General features: G+C 49.0%; 1 protein-coding gene and 1 long non-coding RNA gene across 4 annotated transcripts in view; one reads left to right on the top strand and one right to left on the bottom strand.

Annotated features, from left to right (window-relative positions):
• LOC110346901 (uncharacterized) overlaps positions 1-3236 on the top strand; it is a 40439-nt gene extending 37203 nt beyond the window's left edge. For 2 of the 3 annotated variants that reach the window (XM_087189004.1, XM_087189005.1), the window contains 2 exons: positions 838-1037; positions 1588-2388. In XM_087189004.1, the coding sequence (XP_087045130.1) occupies positions 838-1037; positions 1588-2218 (831 nt within the window). In that variant the 3' untranslated portion in view covers positions 2219-2388. Of the gene's footprint in view, positions 1-837; positions 2389-3055 lie in introns of those variants that run through there. The other variant, XR_002391193.2, reaches the window with a different exon arrangement.
• Positions 3237-3313: 77 nt separating this feature from the next.
• Positions 3314-7582, bottom strand: LOC110346902 (uncharacterized). The gene is made up of 3 exons (XR_015442042.1): positions 7131-7582; positions 5375-5680; positions 3314-3485 (listed from the first exon to the last, which is right to left on the bottom strand). It is a non-coding gene; the product is annotated as an uncharacterized LOC110346902 (long non-coding RNA).
• Positions 7583-17321: the final 9739 nt, after the last annotated feature.

Raw genomic sequence — 17321 nt, 5'->3', positions numbered from 1 at the left:
AGACCGTGAAAGGACCAAAATTTTTCCATCAGGCTATGAACTTGACATTGGGTGTGTGTCTGGGTCTAAGTTTGTATCAGCGTTTCCCTTGCTGGGACAAACCCCTGACATGAGAATCTTGAAGAAAAGGTTAATTTGGGCTCATGGCTTCAGTGAGTGCAGTCCATGGTCAGGTAGCTCCAAGGAAAAACCATGGTGAATGGGTATTGTAGAGGAAAGCTGCTCAACTCATAACAGCCAAGAATCAGAGAAAGGAAGAGGCTGGGGACAGAGTCCACCCTCCAGGTCAGGCTCCAGTGGACACACATCCTCTATACACTGAGCTTTGAACTCATTGGATTAATCAATCCATGGAGGAGGACAAGCCTCTATGACCCAGCCACCTTCTAAAGCTCAGTCTCAAAAGAAGGAACATATGGAGGACATTTTCGATCCAAACCATACCAGATGGATGTTGGGGGGGGGGGTATGTGTGTATGTGTGTATTGAGTGTGTAAGCATGTCTGGTGGATGAATGGTGAGCATGCATGCATAGGTGTCTAGTGTATGGGCAGTAGTCCAGGTGGGTGCACACAGGTGGAGAGTATGGATTGGTAGTGAGTGTGAACACTTGGCTGTCTGGAAGTTGTGAGCAGGTTGATGATTGTGCATGTAGGTGTGAACAGATGAGTTGTTTAGTGTGTGAGGATGACACGTGGGAATAGGTGAGTGTGTGCATATGAGCAGGTGAGGAGCTAGGATGTGGTAGTGAAAGTAAGGAGCATCTGTAGTTGTGAGCATGTGTGTACAAGTGTGAGTGTGCATACTTACCCTGACCACTCTGGTTTCCCCATGCAGGCACAGGACCAGGGGCTGAGGCCTCCCATGGTGACTTTCCTCACTAGGCTGACAGTTGCAGAGGGATGCTGCAGCCTGGCATGTTCTTGGAGGTTCCTGGTTGCCATGCCTACCATTGATGTGACGACCACAGGTTGTGAAGTGGACTCCTTAAGACCCAGGCACATGGAGTTCAGAATCCAGCCTGTCTCCAGATGCAGGTAGAGGCTGGGCCAATTAGCCCCAAGGTCAGGATGGCACAGAGCAGCCCACCCCTGTTCAGGCAGACCTCATCCTTCCTTTGCAAACCCCATCTACCCTTGGGCCATGCCAGGTGCAGGCTGCACATGCAGGGCTGAGGGTTGGCCCAGGCTGGCCCTTGATGCCCTCACACCCCCGTAGGAGAGGTGTGTACAGCACCCTCCCACAGACAGCAGTGGGATGGGATGAGGAGAGCCCCTGGACCCGGGGCTTCTGGATAGGAGACCAGAGAGCTTAGCAACACCCTCTCTCTTGGAAGCTGGGACTCTTGAAATGGAAGGCCCAGGAGGGCAGAAAGGAAAATTCACAATGAAAGGGGCCCGAGCTCCCCAGACCAGCTATTTTCAATTTCTCTCTATGAGCACAGAGCCCAACTCTGGTGTTTGGCCCTGAATGGCACTGGACTGTGTAACTGCAGTGGTGGCAGGTGGGGTGGTCACCTGCAACTGAGCCTCTGCCAGGCCCGCTGTGGCATCACACTGAGTGTATGACTGCTCCTTCTCCCTCCAGGCCATCATCCTCCCAGTGGGGACCAGCTAAGTGTGAAAATGGAGTCCTATGGTGGAGCCCGCTGAGGCCGGGCCCCACTGGACCCCACACCTGGCCTCACCATAGCCCCTGTGTGCTAGTCTCCAGCCACAGCTGTCCTGTCTGCTGCAGAAGAACAAGCAGGTGCTCAGTGTGGGCACTCAGGAGGGAGGGGATGGTCTGGAGCTGGGCACAAGACTTGGTCTCCTCTACCCACAACTTGACTGTGGTGTTGGCCAGGGTACCCAGGCCAGGGGCAGCTTTCACTCCCCACGAGGACCCAGGGCCTGGAGAGGCATGGACTTACAAGAGCTCAGCTGCCGCAGATGCTGTGGCTGACAGAGCTCACCTTAGAGGCCTCGGTTTCACAGGGGTGTGGAGGGCACATGCATCATCAGGCCTCCCTTGGCTTTGGCGTGGAGAACTCAAATGTTTTCCTGGGCTGGTGACCTGTGTCTTGATCCTCTTTAGGTCCTGGGCAGCTGCAGCTCCCGCTCAGCCCTGTGGTCTGGAGGGAGGGAGAGAGTGGCCATTGTGCTGTGCTGCATTGCTCCATGACACATGCTGTGCAGCCCTTTGTTGTAAGACAGCTCTGATGAGGGAAGTGTCCTAGTGTCCCACACACTTATGGCCAGCAGGCTGAGCTGTGGGGCTGTGGATGCCAGGCAGATGGGCTGTACTTCACTTCACTTAAGTGATCAAGACCCTGACACACACAAAGTCTTTCTTTTCTAAGTCAGTACTTTGTAAATGTCATTAAAATGTCTATCATCTATCTACCTATCTACCTATCTATCTCTCTATATATTTTAGAAAATCCTTGTTTTAATCACAGAGTATTAGATTTTAGTTTTCCATTAATATTTTAGTGTGATTTTAAAGTGTCATTTAAATTATGGTTATCTTACCTTACCAACAAAATTTTAAAATTTTTCTTTCGCCGTCTGCAACCTGCCCAGACACAATACAACTATTTAGATCCTTAATTTTTATTCTATCTTTTCTTTTTTATTATTCATAGAAAAATCTGGTGGTATAGGACAAAAATTATACTTGTCCTTGGAGGGAAACTGGAGATGGTGGCAGGGGCTCACAGTGAGGAAGGAGTGTCTTAGCAGCATTCAGCCCTTTGATATTTAATACATTCACAATGGGGCCATCATTCATGTCTCCACTGCTGGGCAGCTCAACCCCTGGTGCAGTACATGTGTGACTGTCCCATCATGCAGCTTGTACCTCTGCTTGTACTAACAGATTGTACAACCTTTATTGGTGTTTTTACTAATAAAATTAATTAAAAAGCCACCTATTGTGACAGTCATGCATGTACCACTGGTGGTCAGGTCAGCAGGAACTTGCAAATGGGACTTGTGAGGCTTGAGAATACTATGTGGATATTTGTTTTCTGTTTGAATAGTTTGTTCTTTCCTCACCCTTTCCTGCCTTCTAGGACCCAGGGGCTCTGCTGGGGGCTCCAGGCAGCAGCTGGACAGTGTTGTGGGTGTTCAGCAATGGCGTGAAGTTTTAATGCCCTAGATGTGGATTTTGAAAATAGAACAGTTCCATTTTATTAAAATCAGTGCTTATGAAGACAGGTGAAACATGGACACAGGAAAACAGGAAAAAGCAACAGGTGAATTTCTCAGATGAGGAGAGGGAGACCCATCCCCTGCAGCCCTGTGCGGTGTGAGGTCTGAGCAGCTGGAGATGAACTGTACCCCAGTGGATCAGGAGCTGCTAGTGGTGTGGAGTCAGTCTTCACTGCTGCTGCCTGTGCTGGCTATAGATCCCGAGGTGACACAGAAGCCAGTGCAGGCTCCCCCCTCCCCCTGCTCCTGGATCTCTCTTGACACCTGTTGTGGTGGATTGCATTTTCGACCCTAGAGGAGACAAGAGAGGGGCAAGAGAAAAACCTCCTCCACAAGTGCCCTTCCCTGTGTCTTTCCCAATGCAGAGAAAGCCCCTTCCTGTGAGAGAGAGGCCTCAAGTACTATGCCCAGAGCAGGAGGCCATCCTCTCTTGGTTGTGCCCCCATTCATGGTCCCAAATACTTCTTTGCCCCTAATCCAACAGCAGCCTCTGGAGCCTCCTCCTGGTGGGACCCAGCCTGATCTGGCTGCCACATCCTCAAGCACCCAGCCAGGCCTCCTCACCCTTGGGGTCCTACTCAGAGGGGTTCTAATTGGGTCAGGAGTCTGTCCACTTGCAGAACAAGATCTGAGTTGGGCAAGTTGATGAGCACATAGGCCATGAGCTAGTTCAGCCTGGCCAGGTCTGGGCACTGGCAGAAGTCTCCTGGGTTTTTGACCAACCAGGTCTCCAGGATGGAGCACAGGGTGCTGGGGACAGGAGGGGGCATAGAGTGAGAAGTCTGGCTTCTCCCATGACCTAGCCTGTCTTGGACCCTGAGGGAGGGCTGAAAGGCATGGCCTGCCCTTCCGTGAGCAGCTGGGCTGAGGGCAGAGGTATAGGTTCCACACTGAACAGTCTTGGCCCACACCTCCTACACAGAGTCTATCCAGGAGTAGGCATACCTGGCTGGGCCTGGGCTGTGTGGGAATGGATCCTCACAGGGACCTGCCCTGGGCACTGGGCTTGCCATGCTCCCTGCATGCCCTAGACCCAAGCCACAGCTCTGTCCTCCTCCTCTAGGCACAGCCCCAGACCCCAGCCCTCCAGCAGGAAGCAGTGAAAAGTGTGTGACCTGGGTTTCCTCAGCCCACTCTGAGCTCAGTTCCCCAGATATACCCCACTCTGGAGAGTGGAGCCTGCCCTGTCAGACCCAAGCCCTCACCTTTGGTTTTGCTTGTTCTTCTCACAGTTGGGGTGGAAGAACCCATTCCTGTAGGGGCCAGTAGGGTGTGGCCTTTTAGAACTCAGTATCCCCACATCCCAGGAGATCTTAAGTGGTCCATTTGATGGCAGGGTGGGGAGAGAAACGGGAAGCTGAAAGGATTGTCTGTGCTGCTCCCTGAGTGGCCAGGAAGTATAAGGAAAGGTGCCCCCCACAGTAAGTGCTTTGTACACATGTGGAGTGACAGCCCCACTAACTCTGCCTGGATATCTCAGTATGTTGGGGTGCACAGTCTGCCTCAGGACACCCCATGCTGGATTCCTCTAGGTAGGAAGCTAGGAAAGCAAAGCCCAGGTAGACAGCTCCTTCCTGGGCCAGGGCAAGTTTCCCAGCCTCAGGCCTCACCCTGCACAGAGCCAGACCTGGGGGAGGTGCTGGTGGGCCTCAGCCCACTTGGTCCTGACTACTCCATCTGAGGGATTCCTCAGAGAACCCCGGTTCCCACAGGGCAAATTGGGGCATGGAATGGTGCATGGGATTCTGAAGAGCCACCCAGGAGTTGGTGAGTCCCCAGGGCCGGGAGGTGGGGGAGCAACTTTGGAAGAGCAGGTCCAGCACCTGCTGCATGCTGGTGAACCTTCTGTAGGTGAACAGGAATGCAGGCACCAAGAAGGGTTCCCCGAGGCGATGCGCGGGCACCACAAGGTTCACCAGCCTCTTTGATGTGCCTGGCTCCAGCGTCCTGACTGCCAGTCTCCTCCATGTTCAAGGTGAACTCTTTTTATCCTCATTTGGGACCAAGGAGGGATAGTTCAAGCTTGGAAACAGCAGGAACTTGGAAGCAATCACCATCCACATGAAAGTCCCCTTGAATTTCACACACCCACACCCACATATGCACACTCAAAGCCACACAGCCAAGGCAGGGATCGGGGCCCACCCAGGGCCATCAGCATGATGGGCTGCCTGACTCACCTGCTCTGGGCTGTCCCATGCTACCTTTGTTATCTTTGGGTTCCTTCCCCAGAGGTGCCAGGGTTGACAGCTGTCCCAGAGTGTCCACATGTGGGCAAGGCCCCCACTCCACCATTTCCTATGGCCTGAGCCTAGGCAATTTGGGAAGCAGCATGACCACATAGTCCTAGTGTTTCAGTCTCTGCACGAGGAACTGGATCCCACCAGCCTCCAGGACTCCACATTCTGTTTGGTAGCTTGGTCTGTTGTCAAGGAAGTGAGGTCACTTCCTGCATAAATTCCTGTGTCGCCCTCAATAAACTGCATCTGCAAAATCATCCCAGACTGCTGACTGTTCCTTCCCACCCTGCATGTGCAAAACTGGATACACGTGGCCCAACCCACCCTGCACTACTATCTGCTTACATCCCCAGCTCAGCCAGCTCCCTCCTGGTGGGCAGAAACAGCTGGTTTAAGAACCAGGCCCTCTCAGTGTTCAAGTTTTGAGGGCCTGTGGTCAAGGATGAGAGTGAAGTTTGGGTGAGGGTTAGGGGGAAGGGTTCAGCGGTGGGGTAGTGCTGTGTCTAGGGGTCTTATTAGGGTTAGGGTGAGTGTCAGGGCAAGGCCTTGAAGTGGGATTGAATGGGTTTGAGTGTAGCAGGGTGGCTCAGGCAACTGAAATCAGGTTAGGTGGAGACTTTACATTAAACTCAGAGTGTTTAGGTTATGCGTCATGGAAGGATTCATGGTAAGGCTATGCCTATTAGGATTTCTTCATGCTAATTTTAGGGCTAGGGTTTTGGTTAGTGGCCATGTTGTGTAGTTGTGTATGATTTTAATCACTAAACACATTGATAATACATTCAATTGGATTGTGAGGAAATGTAGGGTTAGGATTCGGGAGTGTCAGGTGAGGATGAAGCTGAGGATGAAGATAATGTTTGTCTAAGGGTTAAGGTAAGGTTTGGCCACAGGGTAAGGGAGAGTGTTGTTTTTAGAGTGAGTATAAGGGTTAGAGTGAAGATGAAGTTTAGGGATTAGGATTAGTGTTGGGGTTTACCTTCAGTCTTATGTACAGGATAGTATTAGGGTTTCAGGTTAGTGCACTGTTTAATCTTTACTATTGGGGTTAGTGGTTAGAGTGAAGTTTAGAATTGGGTATAAGGATGAGGGTGTATGTTAGGTCAGGTTTTAGGCTTAAGGGAGCCAGTAGGATTACGAATGGGGTTGGGATACCTGTTGGATTGGGGTTGGTGTTTGTGTTGAGGTTGTGGACAGTGTTAAGTTTTGAGGATGAGAATTTTGAGTGTGTAGTTAGAGTTAACAAATACATTTAGCTTTTAAGCTTAGGGTGAGTTATTCAGTTTGGGGTGAGCAAGAGGGTTGTGGTGAGGTTTAGTGGTAGGATGAGGATTGAGGTGTGAGTTAGGGTTTAGGCTTAGGGATCGGGATTAGGGTCAGGGTGAGATTCAGGGCTAGAGTTAGTTTTCAGTTTTGTTTTGCATTAGTGTTACATGTAATATGGTTAGCCTTTCTGTTAGAGTTGTGTTCAGGCACTGGGTTTAAGATTAGGGTTAGTTCAGTGGGTTAGTGTTAGGCTTATGATTTAGGGTTGTGGTCAGGTTGAAGGTTTAGGTTTTAGTTCAGGGTTAGATTGATGGGTCAGTATGAAGGGCAAGATTAGGGTATCAAAGTATTATCTACAATATCAAACTTGGCAGGGTCCTTGCTTTTCAATTTTACCAATATCTGGGGAATTTTGGGTTTTAGTACTTACATGGCCTTCATTCTTACTAACAGTCTCATCCTTCATTCTTACTAACTTAGTCTCAATGCTGTTGACTTGCAGTTTATTCTTTTTAATATCTCTCACTCCACCATCTCTTTTGGCCTGAGCCTAGGTAATTTGGGAAGCAACATAACATATATCCTTCCTGTTGTTCAGACTCTGCATGAGTAACTGACTCCCACCAGCCTTCAGGGCTCCAAGATCTGTTTGTTCCATTGTCAAGGAAATGAGGTCACATCCTGGGGTCCCCTCTCCAACCTGCTTCTATGAAGTCACCTCACATTTTTGACTGCCCGTTCCCACCCTACCTTATGCAAATTGGAAACATTCACCCCAACTGACCCTGCATTACTTTCTGCATGCAGGCCTTAGTGTTGCAGTTTCCAAGTTAGGATAAGGTTTAGTATTTTTTGTAGGGATCAGAGTGCTGAGGAGGTGAGCTTCTCGGACCTCAGTATCACACCCCCCAATCCCACTTGCCAACCCCCCCCCCCGCGCTGAGAAACATAATGTCCCCCCAAGCACAGGGATGGTGAACCCCTGGGTCCCTGTAGCAGTGGTTCATAGCACCGGGGAGGTGAGTCTCTGGGGCCACCATGGCATCGGCCCTACCACTGAGGAGCACAGAACCCACCACCCCACACCAGCACTGTGGAGTCAAGCCACTGGGGGCTCCATGCCACTGCCCCTGACTGCCGACCAGCAGAGCCTGCTATGGCCAAGGAGGTGAGCCACTTGACCATGCATACCACAGCCTCCAGGAGGTCCAAATAGCAGACCTGCCCCCCACCACAGCTCGCCAACGAGGTGAACCACTCAGGCTTCCATACTACCACCCCCAAGTGCAAAGTAGCAGAGCCTCACCAGCACAGAATAGGTGAGGCTACAGGTCCTTGGTACCATGGCCCCTGTACTCTGAGGAGCATAGCCCCGCTAGTGTGGAGGAGGTGAAGTTAGAGGCCCTGGGCACCACAGCCTCCAAATTTCGTGGAGTGGAGTCCCGCTATTGTCCTGGATGTGGGCCTCAGACCTGCCTACCACAGCCCCCAAGGGCTGAGCAGAACCACTCTGGCTCCCCCGGCCCCCACCCCCTTCCCCACCCCAACACCAACCAGGTGAGCCTCTCGTATCTCCATAGCATCATCCCCGAGTGCCAAGGTTCAGAGCCCTGCCAGCACAGAGTAGGTGAGGCTCCAGGCCTTGGGTACCACAGACGCTGTACTCTGAGGAGCTCAGCCCAGTTAGTGCGGAGGAGCTGAGGCTCAAGCCCCTTGGCACTACAGTCCCTGAACTTCATGGAGCAGAGTCCCACTGGTGCCCAGGATGTGAGCCTCTCTGATCTGCCTACCAGAGCCTTCAAGTGGCAAGGAGCAGAAGTGCCTTGGATTCCCTGGCCCCCACCCCCTCCCCCCTCGTGCCAATGAGAGGAGGTTCTGCCCCCATAGCAACATCCTGAATTCCAATGAGCAGAGCCCTTCAGGCACAGACTAGGTGAGGCTGGGGGCCCTGAGTACCACAGCCCCTGAATTCCAAGGAGCAGAGCTGTGCTAATAGACAGGAGGTGAGCCAAGCTGGAGCCACCAGCACCCCACCCCCACTCCCCTCCAGAAACTGTACAGAGCCATTACCTGAATCCATTCCAAAGCCTTGCAGGGGTTATACAGGACATTGTTCTAAGCTCCAGAAGGGAGAGCAGAGGTCAACAACAGAAAGAGGGTTTCTCTGACACTTTTTGATGAAAATATTGTAGGATTTAACACTAAGGTTGAAGCGTAGGGTTGGATATTAGGATTAGGTTTTATGATAGGATAGGATTTAGTGGTAGGGTGTGTGTTAGGGTTATGGTTAGGGTCGGGCTTAGCATTGGATCTGGGTTGCTATTGGGCTTGAACTTGGGGTTCATGTTAGATTTAGGGGTAGGAATACCATTGGGTTTTAGCTTCAGTGTTATGTACAGCATAGTATTAGGCTTTCATGTTAGGGTACTGCTTAATTTTTACGATTGGGGTTAGTGGTTATGGTGACATTTAGAATTGGGTATAAGGATGAGGGTGTATGCTAGGTTAAGATTTAGGCTTAAGGGAGGCAGTAGGGTTACGATTGGGGTTGGGATCCCTTTTCGATTTGGTTTGATGTTTGTGTTGAGGTTGTGCTCAGTGTTAAGTTTTAAGGATCAGGCTTCAAGTTTGTAGTTAGTGTTAACAAATACGTTTAGGGTGTAGGCTTAGGGTGAGAGTGAGTATTCCGTTTGGGGGTTAGGGTGAGCAAGAGGATTGTGGTGAGGTTTAGTGTTAGGATGAGGATTAGGATGCGAGTTAGGGTTCAGGCTTAGTGTTTGAGGTTAGGGTCAGGGTGAGTTTCAGGGCTAGAGTTAGTTGTATTCAGTTTTGGTTTGCATTAGAGTAATATGTAATATTACAGTTAGCCTTTCTGTTAGAGTTGTGTTCAGGCACTGGGTTTAAGATTAGGGTTAGTCCAGTGGGTTACTGTTAGTGTTATGATTTAGAGGTGGGGTCAGGTTGAAGGTTTTGGTTGTAGTTCAGGGTTAGATTGATGGGTCAGTGTGAAGGGCAAGATTAGGGTATCAGAGATTGTTATCTACAATAACTAATTTGGCAGGGTCCTTTTCAACTTTACGAATATCTGGGGAATTTGGGGTTTTAGCTCTTACATGGCCTTTGTTCTTACTAATTCTCAATGGTGTTGACTTGTAGTTTATTTTTTATAATCTCTCTCACTCCACCACCTCTTTTGGCCTGAGCCTAGGTAATTTGGGAAGCAAAACAACATATATCCTTCCTGTGGTTCAGTCTCTGCACGAATACCTACATCCTACCAGCCTCTGGTCCTCCAAGTTCCATTTGTTCTGTTCTCAAGGAAGTGAGGTCACTTCCAGCATCCCCTCTCCAACCTGCTTCTATGAAGTCACCTCACGATGTTGACTACCCCTTCCCAACCTGCCTTATGCAAATTGGACACATTCACCCCAACTTACCCTGTGCTACTATCTGCATGCAGGCCTGAGAGACAGTTGGTTTAAGAACCAGGTGGTCCTTTATATTTTTAAGGTTTAGGGACTATGTTCAATAATTAGAGTGAGGTTTTGGCCAGGTTTATCTTGCAGGGTTTACCTTCTGGTTAATATTATGTCTAGACCTCTGGTTAGGCCTAGGGCAAGCTTGAGGGTAAGGCCTTGAAACAGGTTCATGTGTTAATGTCTGGGTTAGGATTATGTGTCTTTTAAGGGTTCCTGTTAGGGTGAGGTCTTTTGAGACTTGTTGATTGATAATTTTAGAGGCAAGGTTTTGCTTAGTGGCCATGGTGTGTAGTACTGTCAACACAGATGGTGATGACGAAATCATATTGCAGTGTGAGGAAGTGTAATCTTTGTCCTGAGGGACACTGTCATGGTGTGGGCAAAGGTCTAGGGTGATGGTGAGGAGTGGGTTCAGTATTAGGTTTAAGGTGAGAATTGGTGAAAGGGTCAGTGTCATCATTGTTTTTAGCTTGAATATAAGTGTAAAGTGAGGATCAACATTAGAGGTTATGGTTGGTATGTGGGTTGAGCATCACAATCATGATTCTCATAGAGTGTTGCAGTATTCAAGTTAGGGTAAGGTTTAGGTTTTTTTTAGGGATCAGAGCACCTAGGAGGTGAGCTTCTCGGGCCTCAGTACCACAGCCCCCAAACCTGCTCTCCACCCCACCCCGTGCTGAGGAACAGAGTGCCCCCCCAAGCACAGAGGTGGTGAGCTTCTGGGGCCCCTGTAGCAATACCTCGTAGCACCAAGGAGGTGAGTCTCTGGGGCCACTATGGCATTGACCCTACCAGTGAGGAGCACAGAACCCCACACCCCATGCCAATGCTGTGGAGTTGAGCCACTGGGCCCTCCATTCCACTGCCCCTGAGGGCCAACCAGCAGAGCCCCGGTAGGACCGAATAGGTGTGCCACTTGGCCCTGCATACCACAGCCTCCAGGACGTCCAAGTTGCAGACTCGTGCCCCACCCCAGCATGCCAAAAAGGTGAGCCTCTAACACTTCTGTAGCTCCACCCAGGAGTACAAAGGAGCAGACCCTGGCCAGCACAGATTAGCTGAGGCTCCAGGCCCTGGAGACCATGTCCCTGAAACTCCGAGGGGCAGATCCCCACTAGTGCAGAGGTGGTGAGACTCGAGGCCCTCAGTATCCCAGCACCCGAACTTTGTGGAGCAGAGTCCTACTATTGCCCTGGATGTGAGCCTTTGACCTGCCTACCACAGCCCCTGAGGGCTGAGGAGCATACCAGCCCTGGCTCTCCCAGGCCCCTTCCCCCCTGCACCCCCATGCAAACCAGGTGAGCCTCTCATGCCTCCCTAGCTCCATCCCCGAGTGCCAAGGAGCAGAGCCCTGCCAGCACAGAGTTGGTGAGGCTGGAGGTCCTGGGTAATACAGCCCCTGAACTCCAAGGAGCAGAACCCTGCTAGTTCGGAGGAGGTGAGCCATGCTGGAACCACCAACATGCCCACCCCCACCTCCCTCCAGAGGTGGGGGGGCAGAGCCATTACCTGAATCCATTCCAAAGTCTTACAGGGGTTATATGAGACATTGTTCTAAGCTCCAGAAGGGAGAGCAGAGGTCAACAACAGAAAGACAGTCTCTGACACTCTGATGAAAATATAGGGTTTAGCAGTAAGGTTGAAGGGTATGGTTGGATATTAGGATTAGGTTTTATGATAGTTTAGGCTTTATTGGTAGGGTGCAGGTTAAGGTTATGGCTAGGGTTGGGCTTAGCATTGCATGTGAGTTGGTATTGGGCTTGAACGTGGGATTCGTGTTAGACGTTAGGGGTTAGGATTACCATTGGGGTTTAGCTTCAGTGTTAGATACAGGATAGTATTAGGGTTTCAGGTTAGGGTACCATTTAATTTTTACTCGGGCTTAGTGGTTAGGGTGAAGTTTTGAATTGGATATAAGGATTAGGGTGTATGTTAGGTTAGATTTTAGGCTTAAGGGAGGCAGTAGCGTTAGGATTGGGGTTGGGATCCCTGTTGGATTTGGTTTGGTGTTTGTGTTGAGATTGTGCTCAGTGTTAAGTTTTAAGGACCAGGATTTGAGTTTGTAGTTAGAGTTAACAAATGCATTTATCATTTAGGCTTAGAGTGTGAGTATTCAGTTTGGGGGTTAGGGTCAGCAAGAGGGTTGTGGTGAGGTCTAGTGGTAGGATGAGGACTAGGGTGCCAGTTAGGGTTCACACTTAGGGTTTGGGGTTAGGGTCAGGGTGAGTTTTAGGGCTAGAGTTACTTGTATTTAGTTTTAGTTTGTGTTAGACTTAGATGTAATATTATGTTTAGCATCTCTATTATATTTGTGTTCAGGCATTGGGTTTAAGAGTAGGGTTAGTTTAGTGGGTTACTATTAGCATTATGATTTAGGGTTGGTCAGATTGAAGGTTTAGGTTGTAGTTCAGGGTTAGATTGATGGGTCAGTGTGAAGGGCAAGATTAGGGTATCAGCGAGTGTTATCTACAATATTGAATTTGTCAGGGTCCTTCCTTTTCAATTTTACAAGTATCTGGGGAATTTTGGGGTTTTCTTACAGGGCCTTCATTCTTACTAAGTTAGTCTCAATGTTGTTGACTTGCAGTTTATTCTTTGTAATCTGTCTCCACCATCTCTTTTGGCCTGAGCCTAGGTAATTTGGGAAGCATCACAACATACATCCTTCCTGTGGTTCAGTCTCTGTGCAAGTAACTGACTCCCACCAGCCTCCGGGGCTCTGATTTGTCAGGGAAGTGAGGTCAGTTCTGGGGGTCCCCTATCCAACCTGCTTCTATGAGGTCACCTCACACTGTTGACTGCCCATTCCCAACCTGCTTATGCAAATTGGACACATTCACCCCAACTTACCCTGCCCTACTATCTGCATGCAGGCCCAAATGTACCCAACAACCATTGGATAGAATCAGTGGTTTGCAAACCAGGTGGTCCTATTTATTGTTAAGGTTTAGGGGCTATGTTCAAGAATTAGAGTGAGGTTTGTGTGAGGGTTATGCTGAAGGGTTTACCTTCTGGGCAATATGATGTCTAGACCTGAGATTAGGGCTAGGCAAAGCTTGAGGGTACGGTTTTGAAGCAGGATTGCATGGTTATCATAGTTGCCCCAGACAACGGGGATCAGGTTAGGTTGAAACTTTTATGTTAATGTCTGGGTTCAGCTTATGTGTCTTTTACCATTTCATGTAAGGGTGAGGCCTATTAGGATTCATTCATTGATAATTTTAGAGGTAAGTTTTGCTTAGTGGCCATGGTGTGTATTTTCATCATAGACCACAGTGATAATGAAATCCTATTAGAATGTGATGAAGTGTAATCTTAGGCCTTAGGGACATTGTCAGGTTGAGGGTGAAGGTTAGGATGATGTTGAGGATTGGGTTCAGTTTGAGGTTTATGTGAGAATTGATGATAGGGTAAGGGTCATCCTTGTGTTTAGCATGACTATATGTGCAAGAGTGAGGACCAACTTTAGGGGTTAGTGTTGGTGTGTGGATTGAGCATCACAATCATGATTCTCATAGAGTGTTGTGGTTTTCAAGTTAGGACGAGGTTTAAGATTTTTTTTTTAGTGATCAGAGCACCAAGGAGGTGAGCTTCTTTGTCCTCAATACAACAACTCCCACAACTGCTCGCCCCTCCTGCCCCCCACGCCAGTGAGCAGAGAGCCCCCCCCCCCCGAAGCACTGAATAGATGAGCCTCTTGGGGCTCTGTTGCAGTGCCTTGGAGCACCAGGGATGTAAGTCTCTGTGGCCATCATGGCATCGGCCCTGCCACTGAGGAGCGCAGAACCCCCCACCCCATGCCAGCCCTGTGGAGGTGAGCCACTGGGGGATCCATACTGTGGCCCCTGAGTGCGGAAGAGCTAGGGCCAAGGAGGTGAGCCACTCAGCCATGGGTTCCAGTCTCCAGGAAGTCTGAGTAGCAGAAGTGTCCCCCACCCCAGCATGCCAAAGAAGTGAGCTTCTCATGCTTCCATAGTACCACCTGTGAATGCAAAGGATCAGAGGCCCCCAGCACACAGTAGGTGAGTCTCCAGGCCCTGGGTGCCACAGCCCCCATACTCCAGGTAGCACAGCCTTGCCTGTACATAAGAGGTGAGCCTCTCAGACCTGCTTACCCCAGACCCTGAAGGCCAAGGAGCTGGCTCACCTCCTCTTTGGGGGTGTGGTGTGGTGGGGGCAAGGAGGTGAGCCTCTCAGGACTCCATAGCACCTCCCCCAAATGCCTAGCAGCAGAACCCCTCTAGCATGGAGTAGGTGAGGCTCAAGTCCCTGGGTGCCATAGCCCCTGAACTTCATGGAGCAGCGTCCCACTAGTGCCCAGGATGTGAGCCTCTTGGACCTGCCTGCCACAGCCCCCTATTGCCAAGGAGCAGACCTGCCCCACCTCCCCTTGCCGCTTGCCACCCCTCACTGTCCCCACTCAGAAGAGGTGAGCCTTTCAGGCCTCCATAGCACCATCCTGGAGCATAGTAGCAGAGCCCTGCCAGTACAGAATAGGTGAGGCTGAAGGCCCTGGGTTCTACAGCCTCGAAACTCTGAGGAGCAGAGCCCAGCTAGTGCCAAGGAGGTGAGCCGTGCTGGAGCCTCTAACACCCCCAGCTCCACCCTCCTCCAGAGTCTGTGGGGAGCCATTACCTGGATCCATTCCAAAGACTTGCAGGGGTTATACAGGACATTGTTCTGAGCTCCAGAGGGTAGAGCAGAGGTCAACAACAGAAAGAGGGTCTCTCTGAGTCTTCTTTGATGAAAACATTGTAGGGATTAGCAGTAAGGTTTAAGGGTAGGGTTGGATGTTAGGATAGGGTTTATGTTAGATTAGGCTTTAGTGGTAGGTTGTGGGTTAGAATTATGGCTTTTGTTTGTCTTATGATTGTATTTGGGTTGGTATTGGGGTAGAAGTTAGTGTCAGTGTTAGATGTTATGGATTAGGATTAAAGCTTGATGTTAGTAATATTTAGGGGTAAGATTTAGGGTGAGTATGAGTGTTATGTTTAGGGTTCAGGTGAACATTAAGGGTATGGTGAGGGTTTGATTTAGGATAATGGTTCAGGGTTACATTCAGGGTTAATATGGTTAGAGTTTATATGCTTAGATTTAATATTATGATGAGGGGTTTTATTAGAGTTAGTGTTTAGGTTTAATTTCAGAGTTTGTCTTGAAGGTTAGTGTCAGGGTTACAGTTTAGAGGTAGGGTCATCTTTAGGTTTAGCTTTTATTTAGGATTAGATTAAAGGATCAGTGCTAGGGTTAAGATTAGGGTCTCAGGAAATTCTAGCTTTGATCTTGAATTTGGCAGTGTCCTTCCTTTCCAACTTCAAAAGTTTTGGAAAACTTTTGACGGTAGTTCTTCATGTAGTCTCAATTTTATTGATTTTAATTTTAATCTTTGTAACTTTCTTTTGTACTAGGTTTGGACTTGGATGGTTCTTGTTTTTAGGACCTCAAAGTATAGGTTATTTATTTAGGATGGCAATATTTTTCCAGTGTGAGCCTTCACACATAAAATTTTCATTCTGTTGCTTTCATTGTGTCTCATGAGTTGGTTGTGTCATGCTTACATTATCATTTGATTCTAGGAGATTTTAAATTTTTCAAGTGGTATCTTCTGTGTCCAATTGATTGCTCAAGAATGTATTCATTAATCTCCATCTCTTTGCATAATTTTTGTGGTGTATTTTGCTATTCATTTCTGGTTTTATTCCACTATGATCTATTAATATGCAGGGGATTCTTTAAGCTCATTTGTAGCAATTTCATCATCCTTTATGGCCTAAGACATGATGTGAATTCAAAAAAGTTCCCTGTGCTTCTGAGAAAAATACATATTCTTTTTGGATGAAACATACTGTAGATAGCTGTTATGTCCATTTGTTGAGTCTGAGTTGGTATTATCCTTCTGTTCTCTGTGATTCTCAGGCTGCTATACTCAGTACAGAAATGAATAGACGTGGTCATATTCACCTAAGACTTTAAAAATGAGTACTGTGCACCAGGTTGGACTCCAGGGCCATCATGTTTGGGCACTGATCTACATGTACTAAAAATTCTGAGATAATTCAGATTCTGGGTAAGCAGTGATTGTGGACTTTAGGATCCTGGGCTGCAATTGTAATCTTGATACACACCTTGCAGTGTGACCTAAGTAACCTGCTTAACCTCTGTGCATTTCTCTCCCCAAAGAGAAGGCTCAATCAAAGGGTGCAGACTCAGGGATTTTGAGAGTACATCTCAATGAATGGGGTTTGTACTGAGAAAGGCCGGCTGTGGGGACTTGGCAGAGTTACAGGCCCAGCCACAGGATGGCGGCAGGGAGCAGCAGTCCTACAAAATTGGGAGAAGCTCCTTTTCTGCTCAGATCCTTTTGTACTGGCCCAGATGCCTGCACACTTCTGTGAAGTTCAGTCGGCACCTGCTGACCCAGAATGGAGAAAACACCAACAAAGAAGCCTCAATTGCTAGTGATGGGGAGGTGATGACCAGGGGTTAGTTGCTCTGTGTTGGAAGTGAATGATTACTGGGACTGTGATATTTGCTTTGTTTCATATTACCTGATAGAAGTGGTTATTTGGAAGTAATATTTTAGTTCCTTGCTAGATGAAGGAGAAAATCACTGTAGAGCAGGTTGTTATTTGTGGTAGAGCCATTGAATGGCTCCTCTTCAGTAAATCAGAGTGAAAGCCTGTGTGAAGCCAGTGTGGAGGGGCAGTCACTGCCTTGGCAGGAAGCATAAAGAGGTACTTTATCCTTCAAAGCTGGTGTCTTCAGAAGCTGAGAACCTTGCATCATCCATCACCTCTGTGCACATAGCAATGAACATGCCAAGGGCCGTGGATGTAGCTCTCTTGTAGAGCATGTTGTTTGCATGCAAAGGCCCTGGGCTCCATCCCTCTATGGAGCACCCCATGCATATGGAGATTTCCCTTCTGCAGCCTGTGGCAGCCTCCTCTCCCCCTGGCTCTGGGCCTGTCTCAGTGCCAGGAGTGGGTAGATGCCCAGAGGTGCTTCCCTGTTTTCTCTGCTGAGTTTTGTGGGTGTTCCTGCAGGGCCCTGTGGCCCTTTCTCCCTGACATTTGCACCAAGGGCCTTTTCACTGAGCTCCAAGCTGAACTGTTTTGTATTATTTATTTTGACTCAGTGATTGC

The sequence above is a fragment of the Heterocephalus glaber genome, unplaced genomic scaffold, assembly GCF_053883595.1.
Source record: "Heterocephalus glaber isolate CG9 unplaced genomic scaffold, H.glaber_assembly_v1.0 deba00001532, whole genome shotgun sequence".
Taxonomy (NCBI): Eukaryota; Metazoa; Chordata; class Mammalia; order Rodentia; family Bathyergidae; genus Heterocephalus; species Heterocephalus glaber.
The sequence above is the reverse complement of the archived record's forward strand: the minus strand, read 5'-3'. Positions and strand labels throughout refer to the sequence as shown.